The 15,231-nt window shown below is 51.4% G+C and overlaps 6 protein-coding genes across 6 annotated transcripts; 4 read left to right on the top strand and 2 right to left on the bottom strand.

Annotated features, from left to right (window-relative positions):
- Window positions 1-1,791: 1,791 nt before the first annotated feature.
- PMZ80_008216 (uncharacterized protein) lies at window positions 1,792-2,245 on the top strand (the record flags this gene model as incomplete). Its single annotated transcript, XM_064876617.1, has 2 exons — window positions 1,792-1,861; window positions 2,076-2,245. 2 exons carry the CDS (start codon window positions 1,792-1,794, stop codon window positions 2,243-2,245), a joined length of 240 nt encoding a protein of 79 aa, XP_064727924.1.
- Window positions 2,246-4,172: 1,927 nt separating this feature from the next.
- On the top strand, window positions 4,173-6,101 carry PMZ80_008217 (uncharacterized protein; the record flags this gene model as incomplete). Its single annotated transcript, XM_064876618.1, has 1 exon — window positions 4,173-6,101. One exon carries the CDS (start codon window positions 4,173-4,175, stop codon window positions 6,099-6,101), a length of 1,929 nt encoding a protein of 642 aa, XP_064727925.1.
- A 742-nt stretch (window positions 6,102-6,843) lies between these two features.
- ibp1 (Cdc25 phosphatase Ibp1) lies at window positions 6,844-7,344 on the bottom strand (the record flags this gene model as incomplete). The annotated part of the gene is made up of 1 exon (XM_064876619.1): window positions 6,844-7,344. One exon carries the CDS (start codon window positions 7,342-7,344, stop codon window positions 6,844-6,846), a length of 501 nt encoding a protein of 166 aa, XP_064727926.1.
- Window positions 7,345-7,662: 318 nt separating this feature from the next.
- Window positions 7,663-8,532, top strand: PMZ80_008219 (uncharacterized protein; the record flags this gene model as incomplete). Its single annotated transcript, XM_064876620.1, has 1 exon — window positions 7,663-8,532. One exon carries the CDS (start codon window positions 7,663-7,665, stop codon window positions 8,530-8,532), a length of 870 nt encoding a protein of 289 aa, XP_064727927.1.
- A 1,751-nt stretch (window positions 8,533-10,283) lies between these two features.
- PMZ80_008220 (uncharacterized protein) lies at window positions 10,284-11,102 on the top strand (the record flags this gene model as incomplete). Its single annotated transcript, XM_064876621.1, has 1 exon — window positions 10,284-11,102. One exon carries the CDS (start codon window positions 10,284-10,286, stop codon window positions 11,100-11,102), a length of 819 nt encoding a protein of 272 aa, XP_064727928.1.
- Window positions 11,103-11,478: 376 nt separating this feature from the next.
- CHS2_1 (Chitin synthase, class 2) lies at window positions 11,479-14,946 on the bottom strand (the record flags this gene model as incomplete). Its single annotated transcript, XM_064876622.1, has 1 exon — window positions 11,479-14,946. The coding sequence occupies one exon, from the start codon at window positions 14,944-14,946 to the stop codon at window positions 11,479-11,481; it is 3,468 nt and encodes a 1,155-aa protein (XP_064727929.1).
- Window positions 14,947-15,231: the final 285 nt, after the last annotated feature.

The following is a 15,231-nucleotide window of genomic DNA, read 5'->3' on the forward strand; positions in this document are numbered from 1 at the left end:
CTGGCCACAAACCATGCAGTTAGACCAATGGCGCAGGCTAACAACATGCGGCATCGAACGTATCACACCACTAGCTAGACGTGCTAGAGTGTTGATCGTGCCACCCACCGCTCCAACATTCGACTCTTCGACAGTCCGATTGTATTGCCGGCATCGTCTCTTGCCAGTGACATGTGTCATTGTGTCCATAGTGTACGATGGGGTCTGCCTAGCAGTAAGGTAAGAAATGGCTTTGGTGAAATAGTGTCCAGATCGTACGGTGTGTTAGAGGGGGCGGCAATCCAATGTTCAGTAACATGTGAGCCGGTCGATCCTGCATGAGAACGAAAGTATGACAAGCGCCCAAAAGAAAGCAAGGTGTGCTCGACAATTTATCTGCAGTCAAAGGATAGAGAAAACATCAAGCACTGACCGGGACGCAGGCAATCTCCTGCTGCATTGCTACCAAGCCATGGGGGCTCTGGGAAGTCGGTTCCGCCATCGTGCCGGCCCGTAGCTTGCTCTTGAGCGACATCCACACAGCTTAATCTCACGTGAAAGCATCACCACGTCCTGCCAATTCCTATGTCGCAAGTAACTTCCTGATGTTTTACTGCCAGATGCTCTTTCGTTCTCTTGCTCAATACCTACTATTCGATTCTTGAACAGCAACGGCCATGCAAATTTTGTCACGCATCATCGTGACTTCCTCACCCGTCAACCAGGTTACCTCGAGTTCCTCATATGGCAACATTTCCAAAACGTGTCAGCATCTTTGGGCAAATGCAACAACGTCTCCTATATGTCCTCAAGGTGATGCAGGTCCAGGGAGATGTGGTCTGCGCCGCCATCCTTGTGTGTCATTGTAGTGGCACACTTCACTCTCTGAGTCAACGAAAGCATTGCGACAGAGTGAGCTTCTTCGACAACTACCCTGGTGCTCTGGACAACAAGCCATTACGTCGCGTTCCACTGATGGGCTAGTCTGGTCGGGGCTTCGCGCAACAATCTGATTTTCTACTGATGCAGTACTGTGGCAAGCCACCCAGCTCAGAGCTACGACACTTCGAAACAGCTCACATCATCGACGCCTGCTTGAATCGATGTCGACGACCTCATCAGCATCACGTGCACAGCGATTCGCTGTTGAGAAGGTTTGCTCCAATAAGGACGTGGCGGCGGCCGAGGTGGTAGGACAAAGTTCGGTTCGAGCCCTTTGACGTTGGCTCAATCTCAGGGGCGTAAGCTCATTGGGTGAATGAAGTTTTTCATGCTACACAAAAACGGTAGGCGCATGGTGCAGCTGCTTCGCTGCTCTTTAACAGGCTGTGCTTTCTATGGTGAGGACTCAGCTTCCTGTTGGCGGACTTCATGTGCTTCCTAGGAGTGAAAAGACCACACATAAGGATGTGCTGTGAGAAGTGGCCTTTCGAGTTGCAAGTGGTTGACGGACTCGGAAGTGTAACGGAGTGCGTCCACGCGACGCACAGTCAATTGCGCGATACCGTGAACGTCTACAGACCAGCACAGCCGGCTGCTTTCCTCGCCTTCAGCACACACCGCTTGTCGGATCCTCTCTGAGAAGCATGGTGGCGGCTGGCTGGCTTGCTTCTACTGTATCGAAGTGGTTCCGCGGGACCATAGGACCATGACCATCCGCTAGCCCAGCGATCCTGAGGTGGAGCCGTGATCGCTATGCTTCGCTCAATTCAGTATGACGGTGTGCATCCTTAAAACCTGAAGAGACCGGCCGTGTCCCAGTTGAAATTGAAATTTCTTTCTCTCATACAAAATATTGCAGCTCGTTTCACCATGTCTGCTAATAAGAACCGAGATCGTCAGCCTCAAATGAACATCAGCGGATACAATCCCCTTAGCGCAGGTAAGTTTTGTGTTACCATCCTCATCCGGCTGACTCCGTGACACCATCGCTGAGTCTTGTGTAACGTTGGCTGATTGGATAAAAGGCACGGGTGCTTGGGCATCTTTTGGTATGCTGTTCACTTCTGCAGATGGATTGCCCTTGTGACACTGCACCGACTGTCGTGGTCTCATTTGAGTTCTGATGAATTGAGAAACTGACCACTACTTTGAAGGTCAAGCGAGTACCACTGACGCTGGGGCACGATACAGCCGATGCGGACAGCCACCAAAGATCAAGCCTCCTACAGAACGACCACCACCACCAAAGCCAAAAGATGGCAATGACAAGCCGCCTCCCCCACCGAAAGGGCCTCGAGTACCATCCATCCCTGGGGTCGATTGAATTCGCACCAGGAGTATAAACGGCAGGAGAGACACAGAATGTATCGTGGGAAGAACAATAGATACGAACACGATCACGAACGCTTCTGCATGGTGAGAAGAATGTTCGGCTGCAGTGATCGTTGCTTCACAAAAAGTACTATTTCAAGCACAGACAAGCTCCTTTGAAATGCCTCGTTGATTGGTACCTTTGGAAATTATACTTACATCAAGCAACATCGGAGCGCAGGCGAACTTAATGTTGGGGGCTGCGAGCTACGTCCTAGAGCTGGATGGGATGCATATCTAGCCAAAGCGACAACCCTGCTTCTGTAATGAACACCTTCATCTCAAGACCGAGAACACGCGATTCGACTGGCAAGATACCGTTAGGCGCGCCTACGCTCATCCTTTGATTCGTATCAAGCAGAGACTCAAGACCAGAACAGCCTAGGACACTCAAGGGGCATAAGATTGCAACAAGCAACAGAATGCCACAGAAAAACTTTCAACTTACGGCAAGCCGCAACGCCATGTAATGGTGCGAGTGACCCATGTCTCAAGCTTCATTGCACGACAGTCGGTCACTACAAGAACTAGCGTATCGTTGACCACTGCTTGATACATTCATCAACATTCCAGCTGACACGACGGCATCGTGATGCATCGTCGCTCTACAGCAAACTTCGCATACAATGATCATCCGTCCTGGCGAGAAACTGTTCTCTAGCTGACACGTACAGCAGCTCTACACATCTTCCTTTGCCAGTCGTTCCCAGTCGCAACGAGAATTCTAGCTCCAGCGAATTGTGGAAGACGACACCACGCGTCATACGAGAGACTTGTAGCGATGATGCACCTCGGCAGGAATTGTATTCTCCTCAATGATGCCTTACCTGAGCCGAGTATGTGTCGTACGAAGCGACTACATTTTAGCTAGAGCCATGTCAAACGTTCGGATCTGCAACTTGCTGCGACGACGTAGGAACATATCCATGGTTCGCATTCTACTAGCCGACCTTTGTTCCCACAGAGCCACTCGAACCGGGCCTTCCCTCTCGCTAAAAATTATAAGCGCCGAGCTACACTATGTAACTTTTGGTGACCGAATTTGTTCCTTTCCACATGAACAATCTTCGTGCTGAAGGCTTTCGGAGATCCTGCTGGAGATTGTGATCTCCGCGATTCTGTTCAATGGGGCACTTTGACAGTGTTACACGGCCAACGCATCGCAACACTGCATTGAGGTGATTGGGCACTTACTTGGGTGTGCGATCACCTTGAAGGCTGCATGAAGTTGCTGCGGGGGCACGAACCCAAAACCCAGCTTCAAGCTGTAAAGCTCGTTTGTTATTCATCCGCGAGCAGTGATAGAAGAGCTTGTTTCCGAACTAACCACTTTCGGACAAGGGCACTCCATCCCCAAAGTTCGGGCGTGTGATAAGCCTGGTTCACGCCCGTGTATGCAGCATGGACATCGATCCCTATGCACAAAGAACAACGTTATCTTTCGGAAATCCATCTCGAGCTGCTATACGCATCCGAACCCTCAGCCTCAATGTCGCAAATCCGCCGTGCGATGGCCGTCGGTAAGATTGTCCTTTGTGCTTCCGGAAACTCGTTCTCGATACTAGCTACGTGAGGCTACTGCGGTCAAATCATCTACTGCACGTTCCTGCCGGCTTCTGCAAGGGTTGCTGGCCCTCATGCCTGTGCTGCTACACAGATTCGTATACGACTCGTCACTGTCACGGTTCGTACAGGTGAGCGGTTCGATGTTGTACAATCATGTCGTTTCCGAAAAGTGCCTGGATCGTCCTACCTCATCTGCTGGCTTCTCTCTTCTCTCTAATGCTTTCCTACTCAAACGATCGATTGCCTTTATGTCGCACATGTCTCTTTCAAGGTTGCATGGTTTTCTGTCAAATCTGCCACAACACGACCCAACTATGCCTGGCCGTGGCCACTCTTTGACTGAGCAGCAATGGGAGGCATACAAGCCTGTGATAGAACGGTTGTACCTAGACCAAGACTTGAGTCTGAACGAAACACTTCGCATATTGGAGAATGACTACAACTTGGTTCCTTTGCCCACTGGGCGGCAGATGAAAGTCCGGTTCGCTAGATGGGGCTGGACAACGAAAATTGAAGAGGAAAGGTACATGGCCATGTTCATGATCCTCGAGCAACGTGGTGATATGGTCTTTTTCATCCCAAGGAGAGGAGGACGAAAGTGGAAGACGAAGAGGCCTGCTGACATAAGGAAAGAGGTTCAGCGGAAGCAGAAGAAAAGAAGGAAAACCCGCCAACAACAGCCTCAAACACCATGGGACATTTCCGCGGCCGTCCACGTGCTCCACGACGAGCATGCTCGTGTAGGATCCAGCCTCAAAAACTCTCGACCAATTCTTGAAGCTATTGCCATCCCACAGAACCTCGGTACAGAAGACATCGACGAAGATAGCACGATTTCAGCAAGCTCGCTGACAGACACGCCCTACAGCAATAGTGGCTTGCAAGAACTGAACGACAGAAACTATGCGCAACAGGTACCGCAGCTTCGTCTACTCCATCATGAGCCAGACTTCTCAGCACGACCTCGTCAGTATGACCGCTTACCCTTCGAAGGCGCATTCGGCGCGTCGCTGCTGACTACACTAATGCCGCAAGCATCTGTACAAGATCTGTTAGAAGGGTTGAGACGTGACCCTGTGTCGGAAGCTGTTCGCATCAGTTCTTCGGAGGCGTCCCCAGCAGACGACGGTCTCTTCACTGATTTGACAAGGCAACTTGAAGATTGCTTTCTGAACGAGGATGATCTTGCTCGCCGGTTGATGGACCAGGAGCGGCAGCATCGAATGGAGCTCGAGAGGCATTACCGAGAAACAGACCCTGACGATAGCAAGGCTTGGGCTGTAGGATTTGCGTCCTACTACACTCAACAATGTATGGCAGGTTTCGAGACACTTGATCCGATTGAGCACCCTGACCGCCAGGAGAGTCGAGGATCGTTGAAGCGCATGCTTGAACGCAACAACAACAAGTTACTACCGACGATCCTCTTCCTGTCGACTGTGCTCGGTGCACACGACAAATCTGACCAGCTTTCAGAATTTTATGATGACTGTTGGGACTGCATTGAGGAAACCGACAGTTGGACTGCTGAGGTCATTCGACCTGTAATAGTACAGATGGTTCTGCAGATGCACGACAACCAAGGCGAGAACCAGCGACATTACCAGCTCACTTCCGATCGTGCTGAGAGGCTGCAGCTGCTTAAAGCGAGCTTCGATCACGACCGTGCATTCTCGCAGAGCATTAAGGATCTCGCTTGGTACGACCCCGGCGATACGCCCACTTCGCTTGTCCTCAAAAGTTATCACGCATGGTATCTATTGAAGACCGGGACGGCTGAGGGCGCCCGAGGCAGCTTCTCCATTCTGATCGAAAATATCTCTAAAGTGGAGAAGGTGATGGGTCTGCAGCATCTGGTCACGGTGAACTATCACTATCTGTTTGCTCAGACGTACGAAAAGCTAGGCGACTTTGGCTTGGCTGAAAACAGCTTTAGAATGGCGCTTTGTCGACTGCAGGGCTGTGCCAAGTCGCTGTACGCCTATTACTACCACCTTTACGCTCGGCTCGCCGCGCTGCAGTGGAGCCAAGATCATGTTGAAGCTGCTATCTGGAACTATGAGGAAGTGTTCAGGTTCCGATTGTCTACCTTGGGCACCCTCAACCAGCGAACCTGGGGGGCGGCACAATCTCTCTTCGATATTCTACGCAGCCAAGGCAGAAGTGACGAAGCACAGACCAGAGAGTCAGAGTTTCTTGCTCAGCGTGACCAGGAGTATAAGGTCGTAAATCAATGGGTCTGATCAACATGACCTTCTAGCATGCGGCCTTTCACACGGGCATCACCCAAAAACCGTCACTTATTTCACAGCTCGGGTTTCCGCTGGTACTTCTTTGCGCGCCAACTCAACTGGGGCTCGGATCCTCCTCACGCTCCAGCTTACGAATCTACGAACAGCCCTCGATTTCTACAGGCAATTGCCGCATTCATTTTCAGTCTTGCCACAGGCGCACCACACAAATTCACGCACCGGCAAGAAGCACTCATGGCGCTTACGGACCGCGACATCGTGTCCTGTAACAATACTACTGTTTGTTTGGGAGGCTATACCAAGAATTGAGTTTCATTGTTTCGATATGTTCTACCAGCTTAGCGACGAGGCTGGCAGCTTCTTATGTACCGATATGGGATGGTGAGCAGTCATAGCGGTCATGATCAGTCACGAACTTCTGGGTAGGTCTGAATGCAATACCATGTTCCATGCGCATGTTCGGTACGTCGCACATCTTGGCCCGTGGTTGGATTTGTGCTTAGCACCATGCCTTCTGGCTGTCCCTACCCATGCCATTTTGCCACAATCGTAACTGCCAGGTTTGACGAGCATACGCCATTGCTTGTTCCCGTCATCGTCGCAATCACAACCTTCAGAGCTTGTCGTGCGAGCAAGAGGCTATGAGTGTGCAAACCACAATAGCAAGGTCCACCAGAGTAACAGCCTCGGGACACTCAAAACATGCAAATTCCACCACGCCCTCAATCTAAATTCAGTCTGCCCAAAGATCGCTCACATATCCTTCCGTCAAAGTCTTGTCCTCACCATAGAAAGACTGCCAGTTTTCGAAGCCACCCTCGAGCACACATATCTCCTGCCCACCAGTTTTCTGTTTCTCCTCACCTTCATCCAACTCAGCTTCCTCCTTCGCTTGGTCTCCAGCTTCCTTCTTCTGCTTCTCTACATCGTAAGCTTTCGCCCTTGCGTATGCCAATGCAGCTTTCGGGCCACGCTGCTGACTCAACATGCAATGGAAGACGACTCTTTGCTTATCCTTGTTCGTCCTCAACAACTCTGGCATTCGTGCATCAAGCTCATGCGCCGGTACCCACTGACTTCCCTTGATGTGACCACCGACATGATCATTGTCACGCACATCTATCACAGCAACTTCCGATGCTGTCTGCTGTTGGCGTAAGGAATTGGCTAGTTCTGCTGGTTTGATGAATTTCAGGTCCGAGATGGTTATTCCAGGTGCTTGTACAGTAGTCATTGTGCTGCGGTAGTGAAGTCGAGAACGACAGTCACTGTTCCCTTCAATGATCAAACGTCGAAGACTGTGGAATGTCGCAACTCGCATCAAGGTTCATGAATTCTAAACTTCACCACCAAGTCTGAAGAGGGTCAGTCCTTGTAGTGAAAGCCTGAGGCATCAGTAGGGGGTCGTACCACTCCGCTAACGCCATGCTTTGATTGGTCAAAATCCAGCTTGCGATTTCCCGGACTCGAAATCGCAGTTGCACTACTACAACTATCTGAATCGATCATCAGGTATTGACAACACAATTGAGCCTGGTCGACATCCATCACTATGGAGAGCTCCCGAGCCCTCGCTCGGTGTCTCGAGCAGCTTCAGATCAACCACCATGGCTGTCTTCGCACATCAAGAGCTGCCTCAAGCAGAAGACTCCCATCACGATCTCAACACGGACACCACCTCCCGTCCACTACCCGAGCGTTCAGCACAACCCTCACAACCAAATATGACGGTCCCAACCCAGCAGATGTCCCCTCCCAATCAGACCCATCAGTCACCTCCCAAGCACAATCAACAGGCCAACCCCAACCACGCCGCAACTCCCTCAACCTCTCCTCCATAACCTCAAACCCAAACTACAAAGCACCCACACCTGTCTCCCCCGAAGTCCGCAGAAACACGATGGACGCCCTCGGCAGCCTCCTAGACCGCGAGCGAACACGAGTCCGAAACGAGAACGAAGGCTACAAGACGCGCACAACCACCCCAAACAACTACGAGACCTACGGCCGCAGCATGTTCGACCGGCCCACCCCGAACCGTCCACCCGTCGCAGGCCGCGATTTCGGTCCGCTTGATATGAGGAGTATGGTTGATCGGTTCGGTGCAGCGGGCGATGTTAATGCTCTAACTGCGGATATTAAGGTGCCGGAGTTGGCGCTACGACTTAAACCTACTCTGGGACGGACGGTGGAGGTTAATGATGAGAGGAGCTTTGATTTGACAAGAGCGTTTGTGAGTCTTGAGGCGAAGATTAATGGGAGGGGAAATAGCGTGAGGAAGGATGAGAGGAATCAGAAGTATCATGTTAGACGGGGGCAGGCGCGTAAGATCAAGAAAAGGGAGAGGTGGAGGGTATTGTTTAAGGAGGGCTTTCTGGGGGAGTGTGAGAGGGTGAGGAAGATGATTAGGCAGGGGTGGTAGGGGCATGGTGATGTTTGGAGAGGAGCAGCTTAGCTGGAGGCACGTGTTGTGCTCAGCATTCGAAGAGCCGAGGATAAAGATCCAAAATTGCGAGCGCGACATAACGGAGTTGGAAGAAAGCATTCAAGCCAGGATGATACGCTGCAAGAGAAGAAATACACAATGCACAGCAACAAGCACAAGTGCGGTGCTCTTGCGCGTCTGTCACAGATATGACTGTCGCTCTCCGTTAGCTCGCACCGGGGCATCGATCGCTATGCCGAATGGGATAGCTAGAGACTAGAACAAATCTGAAAGGCAAGACAGGCACTCGAAAAGGCGTGTAGGGAGACGGGATGGAAGCTAGTGTCTATGGGTCGAAAAGACTGTCGAATGGTCACAGTGTACAGATACTTGTATACCCTTAGATTGGGTACAAACAGAGATGCAAAAAGTACATCCTTCACAATAGTCCGGCTGAAAGTCTGTGCTTCAAGTTTCAGCTTACGCAGAGCTAACACAGTAGGCTCGAACGCCAGCGAATTGACCGAACAGAATCACGTCGCTCGTCGTTCGGACCGAATTGGAATAGACACGGTTCTTTGGCGGTACCTACGAACTTTCGGTGGCAAGCAAAGGCAGCCTTGTAGGCGGAAACGTAAGGAAAGCACAACAGTCCGAAGAAGGCACGACCGACGAAGGATGGAAGGCTGGGGTAAGGAAGGCACGACCCGAGATTTCAGATCAGTTTGTTCATGCTTCAGCCCTGATGAATCGCAATCATGCAGATCACTTCACTGACACTTGCAGCGATAGCATCCATGGAGAACATTCGATGATGGCCTATTCACAATATGGATTTGTCTTCTGTCTGCCACATACCCGGCGAGGTTGCAATCGTCGTTATCCACCTTAGGGCCTGTTCAAGACACCAGTTAACGTGCCGGAACGTTGGGCTTGGCCGGTAGGCTAGCTGCTTATGGTAGCTCTACGGTGGGCTGTAGGAGCAAGAAAGCTTTAGTAGAGATTTGTTGTAATAACTGAGATTCTGCATAAAACGGTGCGAGCGCGGCGTAGAATAGCGTACTTTTAGACCGCGTCATCCACTCTGGACCGGCAGAACAGAAATTGATCTCAGGGTACATTGAAGTGAAAACGGCGCTAAGGAGATCGCTTTCCTGCACTGTGAGCCCACTCATGAAGAGGTAGCGTTAACGTAAGATCCATCCGGTACCGTAGGTCTTGAACAGGCCCTTATCCTCTTCGACAATCCTATTTTTGTTATGGCGGAGAATAGCTATGATCGCCTCTACCGCATACGCCCGCCGTGCTTTCTTGGCTTGGAACTTTGGACGGCGTGGCGGAGAATCGGCTATAAAGCTTAACCTGGAGTAATCTTCTCCCATTTGCTCGCAGCCTCATCGTCGGAAACAGGTACCATCCCACAGCTCACAAGATCAGCCCATAGCCACACTGCAACAGGAGTGAGTCAACATGACTGCTCTTAGGCTCTGTGAGCAACCATGTACTGCGCTGATTGAGGCAGCCCCCTAGCATTCCGCCATAGCCTCGCATGAGTCTTGAGTTCTACTGTAACCGACGAGCAGATATCATCTTGACATTGCTAGCTGACTAACATAGTTGCACACTGGGCTTCAAGGGCATTCAGATCGATGCTGCTAACATAACAAGCCCCTGTTGCAGCTGACCCTCAGAACACATGGAACAAGAACTGCTAAGTAAACCATCCACACAGGCCACCCGCCAGAACCATGGAACCGAATCAGAAAATCAACGATCTGCGACCTCCCCAAGACGACGTCCTACAGCCAGTTACCCTCGTGCTAGCAGGCAAATCCATACATGCCGAAACCGTCCCCTCAACACCACTCTACCAAATGAACCAGAACGTGACCATCTTCTCCATCCCACGAAACGGCTCATCCTCATCTGTGATATTCGAACGCGTAGAACACGATACATCCGACGACAAGCTCGAAGTCGAAAGCACAAACACAAGCACACCATCTCCCGAGCAGCGCAACCACCACCTATGTTATCTCGTCCACCCAACGACCGCGCGATACCGACCAGACCTGGACAACCCAGCGTACTACATCACATCCATGTCGTCCGAGATGCTAGGCAACATCCACTTCGAACCAACAAAGTCGTCGTTTCCCGGCTCAAAGACATCCTTCAAGGCTTTGCTGAGCGCGCAGAAGAGCGCTACGGATAAACCGTTATTCGACCAAGCCCCACAGTCTCTCTTCACAGTCAAGCCGAAGTGGAAGGGTGGCCGCTACATGTGGACAGACACCAACGGGACACAAGTAGCTTTCGAGGACGGAAGTGCAAAAGCGCGCAAACTAGTCATCACATTACCCATGCAGCGACATATGAGGGATTCCCTTGTTGCACTATGGGTGCTTAGGATATGGCATGATGTAGCCGAGAGTAGACAGGCGAAGAGGGAAGTTCTGGAGAGTATGACGGCTCCAACAGCGCTTTCGGCGTACCCGGATGGGAAATCTTGGAAGAGAGTTCGAGCTTTGGGCGCTGTTGCTGTTGGCGGTGGTGGTGGTGCATGATGAGTCAATGGCCCGTGCTGCAAACGTGGCACTCTCTTCGACTAATAGCATGTCGATATCATATGCACCTCAGCCACGTACGATGAAACAAGACAAATATACTGACAATATTAGGTCCGAGATAATTCTTCATTTCGTCTGTACATTCCCGAACCCTTGTTTTCAGACATCAAGAATACAACAATAACTCCACCCAGCTTTTCGAAGGTAAATTTCGTATGCCTCCCATAACAAGACATGATCATACAAAAATCCATTGTCCAAACATAACAACCATAACCCATCGAGAGTATCATTCAGTTCCCGTCCGCATTTCCGTCGATCCATTGCATTATACAAACGCCCCATCAACCAGTTTGATCAAGTTTCCTGGCACCTACCCCGTTCCCCCAGCCCACCTAGGCAACTTCTCCCTCGCCGAAGCCACCGAACTGCTAATACTACTCCCCAAACTCCCCAACGAACTCCCACTAACCCCACTCCCATACGTCCAACTACTCTTCGTCGCCGTCCCACTACTCCCCTGCCCCATACTCTTCGTCTGGCGATCCTCCGCACTCCCAATTCCACTCGACCCGCCACTCGAGCTGTCACCGCCACCGCCACCCCCAAACCACCTCTCAAACTTCGCCTGAATCCTCCCCTCCACAAGCGCCTCAATAATATTCAACACCCCAAACGTCGCACTCCCAATCGCCCGAAACAATGCCAGCGCAGCCACAGACCAAAGAATAAACTTAAGATAGAAGTTATCCGCGACCTTCCCCGTCGGGTACGCCTCGCTGATCCCCATCGCAAACACGACATTACAGATCAGCCACACGCCGACCATGTATGTCCTCACACTCTTATAGTAATCCTCCTGCTGTTGATTCTCTGAGATACCCGGCTTCGGAACCTCGAGTCTGTCTCTTAGATTGCGCAGCGCGACATCGTAGCCGGAGTCGATATCGAGTTGTTCGGATGGCATCTCCACCTCGACGACTGAGCCGTCACCACGAGTTTTTGCGGCGCCGAGGTCGGTGTGGAGGACGTTATCGCCTTTTGTGCCCCATGTTACGTCGTGGGTGTTGCAGAAGGCGTAGACTTGGAGGGTGCAGATGTAGGATGGGAGGAGCGCGAAGTACTGCGCTGAAGAGGTGAACATGTGCCACGGGTCGAGGTAGAGGAAGGACATGAGGAAGTAGAGGCCTATTGTGGATATGGTGGAGACGATGAGGTTGGTGAACATGTTGTCGCCGAGTTGGTAGGGAGATTTCTTGTCGACATCTTCGATGGCGCCGGATCGCAGCTGGATGATGACGATGTAGATTGCGGCGAAGGTCGTGTAGATCATTATGACGCTGTAGGTGATCATGCTGCCCATGTAGAGGCGTTTTGCGCCTTGGGGTCTGTTCCCGAGGGAGAGGATGAATTGGAGGGATATGAGGAGGATGCAGATGTAGCGGAGGATGACGAAGATGATGTTGCCGATGCCGTGGCCGAAGGGGTCGATCTTTTTGTCTGAGAGGGCGCCGGCGACGAAATAGAATGTTAGGTAGAAGTTGGCGAGGGAGAAGAAGGTGAAGAAGAGCTGGACGAATTGGTAGATAAATTCGACGTGGAGGAGGATCTTGCGGAGGAGGGTGTGGTCTGTGTGCCAGATTTGTTTGAAGTGGATGAGGGAGTAGACTGCTGCGAAGAAGGCGCCGTTGAGCCATCGTCGACGTTGGGAGATGAATTCGGGGACTGAGTCGGGGACGTCGGTCTCGCCGTATGCTGATTTGACGAATTTAAGGACCCATTGTTCTCCGCGCTTTGCGACGAGCTCCCAGCATAATATTCTGTCTTCGGCGAGGTACATGTTTGCTGTGAAGACGTCTGCGTCTGCTCCATGTAGGGTTTCACCTTTGAAGTATTGACTGAGAGGGCCGTGGCCGGTTGGGTCGTTCTGAAGAGCGTAGTATCTGTATGCTGAAAGTGCACCGGGAAGCACTGTGATGTAACCGAAGACGGATTCGATGGGTTTGTCGAGAATGTTAGACATCTTGTATTCGAAGTTTTGAGAGGCCACAAGAGGGTTGAGTAGACCGAGCCAGCCCTTGCCTTTGTCGGCTTTGATCTCGCCTGCAGCGCCTGCAACATTTGAATCTTGGTCGAAGGCTTTCCAGAGATAGTACAGTGCCTTTGAATCTGGTTTTGTTCCGACATCGAGCAAAATGCACACGTTTGGCTCGAGGGATCTTCCAATGGCATTGAAGAACCAACGGTGTGAATTGAGCTTCTTCTTGTTTTTCTCCTTGAGGCAGAAGATCATCTGGCAAGGCACAATGCCCTTCTCGGCACCTTTGAATTTCAGGCTCTCATCAAGCGAGACTTGTGTTGTATACTCGTAAACGTGAGCTGTGACCTCCTTATTGTTTACCACATTCTTTGCAATGCCATCCTGGTAGACACCCAATGCAGCCAGCGCGTTGAGTGTCCGAGGATGTATTTTTTGTCTTCCATCTGCGATTATGCACACCACGATCTTCTGCCAGCCATCCTTTCCCCACGTTCTCGACTTCGTTCTTGAGCAGAAGTGGGAAATGTTTCGCATTATGCCGTGCATGGTTCTTGTGAAGTCGATCTCGTTCTCATTGTACATGGTCACACAGATCAGAAGCTCAGTTTCTCTTGTCGTGACACCAATATTCTGCCTCAGCTTGTAGCCGTTGACCACGAAATCGTCAGGATCGCAGGTGACTGCAGTATAGCGCATATGTGTAAATTCTCGTTCATCTCTGCGCGGTAGGAAACTGTGTAGAATGGTCGGAATTTTGCACTCGAGGATCAATTCACCGTTGATCAATCTGACCTCCTTCGTTGTCAACTGCTGGTCTCGCAGACCTCTTCGGCCTTGTGGACCACCTGGTGCAGGACCAAGTTGTGCATCATATTTCTCATCCGTAATGTCATCCTCTTCAGTGAAGGTTGACTCAGAAGTGTACGAATTTGAGGACTTGAGGCTCGCTCGTGGGTCATTGTCTGGCATAAGAGGCTTTCCGTTGACGAAGACATCATCGCCAGTGCCTGAATCAGATATTGGGATGGTCGTCTCTTTTGAAAAGAGAGGCGCGGGTGGCAGTGGCCGCCGAGGACTTCCTCCGTACAGTGAAGAAGGTGTGCCTGGTCTAGGACTGCCATTGATATCAGCTGGCTCATATAGTGGCGCATTTGGTGGTGGTCTGGTCCAGTCGACAGAGCCTCTGGAGGGAGTGCTCGGTCGCACTGGAGAGGACGTGAGGCTTCGAGGAGGTATCGAGTATGGCGGTATTGAAGGCGCTCTTCCTAGGCTTGACGGCGGTCTGTTCGCAGACATGTCTACTGATGGCACATGAGGACGGTGATATCGCTCGGGCATTGGCCGTAATGGAACAGCTTGTGGTTGTCTAGGAGGATCACCTCTGTCAGCACCAGATCTGTATTTAAGAGTAACACGGGCTTTCAAGGACGGAGAGTCGCCAGTCACAGTGTAAGTAGTGCGCTTGCGATCAACTTCACTTTGAGCTTCGGCGAGAAGGGAAGACACGGGAGTAATGATGCGCTCGCCTCGGACGGCACTCTCAGCTGGCCAGTGCACTCGAGGTGCCGGTGGCTCGGCCAGTAGAAGTTTGCGCTTGTGCGATCGTTGTCCATTAATCCTTGGGGCAGTAGTAGAAGAGCTCACATACGTTCTAACGCCGTCTTCACTGCTGGGCAGCAGTCTCATAGAAGAAGTGTTGAAGCGCGGGTTCATGACTTCCTCCTCTTGTCGTGTTTGAGAGTAATCTGGCGCACGGCCATAGGCTGGCGGGTCTCTGGGAGGTATGGTCGGTAGATCCATCTCGGTGGAAACGTGCTGAAGCACGGACGATGTAGTGTTTATGGTAATATCATCGATGTAATCTGCGGTTCTGCTTCAGGTTGATGTTGAGGCAGTCGCAGATGTTGTCTAGGACATGTAGAACACTGAGGACTCGTTAGATGCGATGAGTAGTTCGCAAGGCACATGTCATTAATCGCACTAGTCACTGACCTTTCGAGGCCAATGTTTTCTTCCTCCATGTTGGCACAGCAACCGGGAAGGAAGAGGCGTTTCGAGCTCCACCAACACAGTCCCGCTCCCTCG

Source organism: Knufia obscura (genome assembly GCF_036327395.1).
Source record: "Knufia obscura strain CCFEE 5817 isolate CBS 148926 chromosome Unknown scaffold_10, whole genome shotgun sequence".
Taxonomy (NCBI): domain Eukaryota; kingdom Fungi; phylum Ascomycota; class Eurotiomycetes; order Chaetothyriales; family Trichomeriaceae; genus Knufia; species Knufia obscura.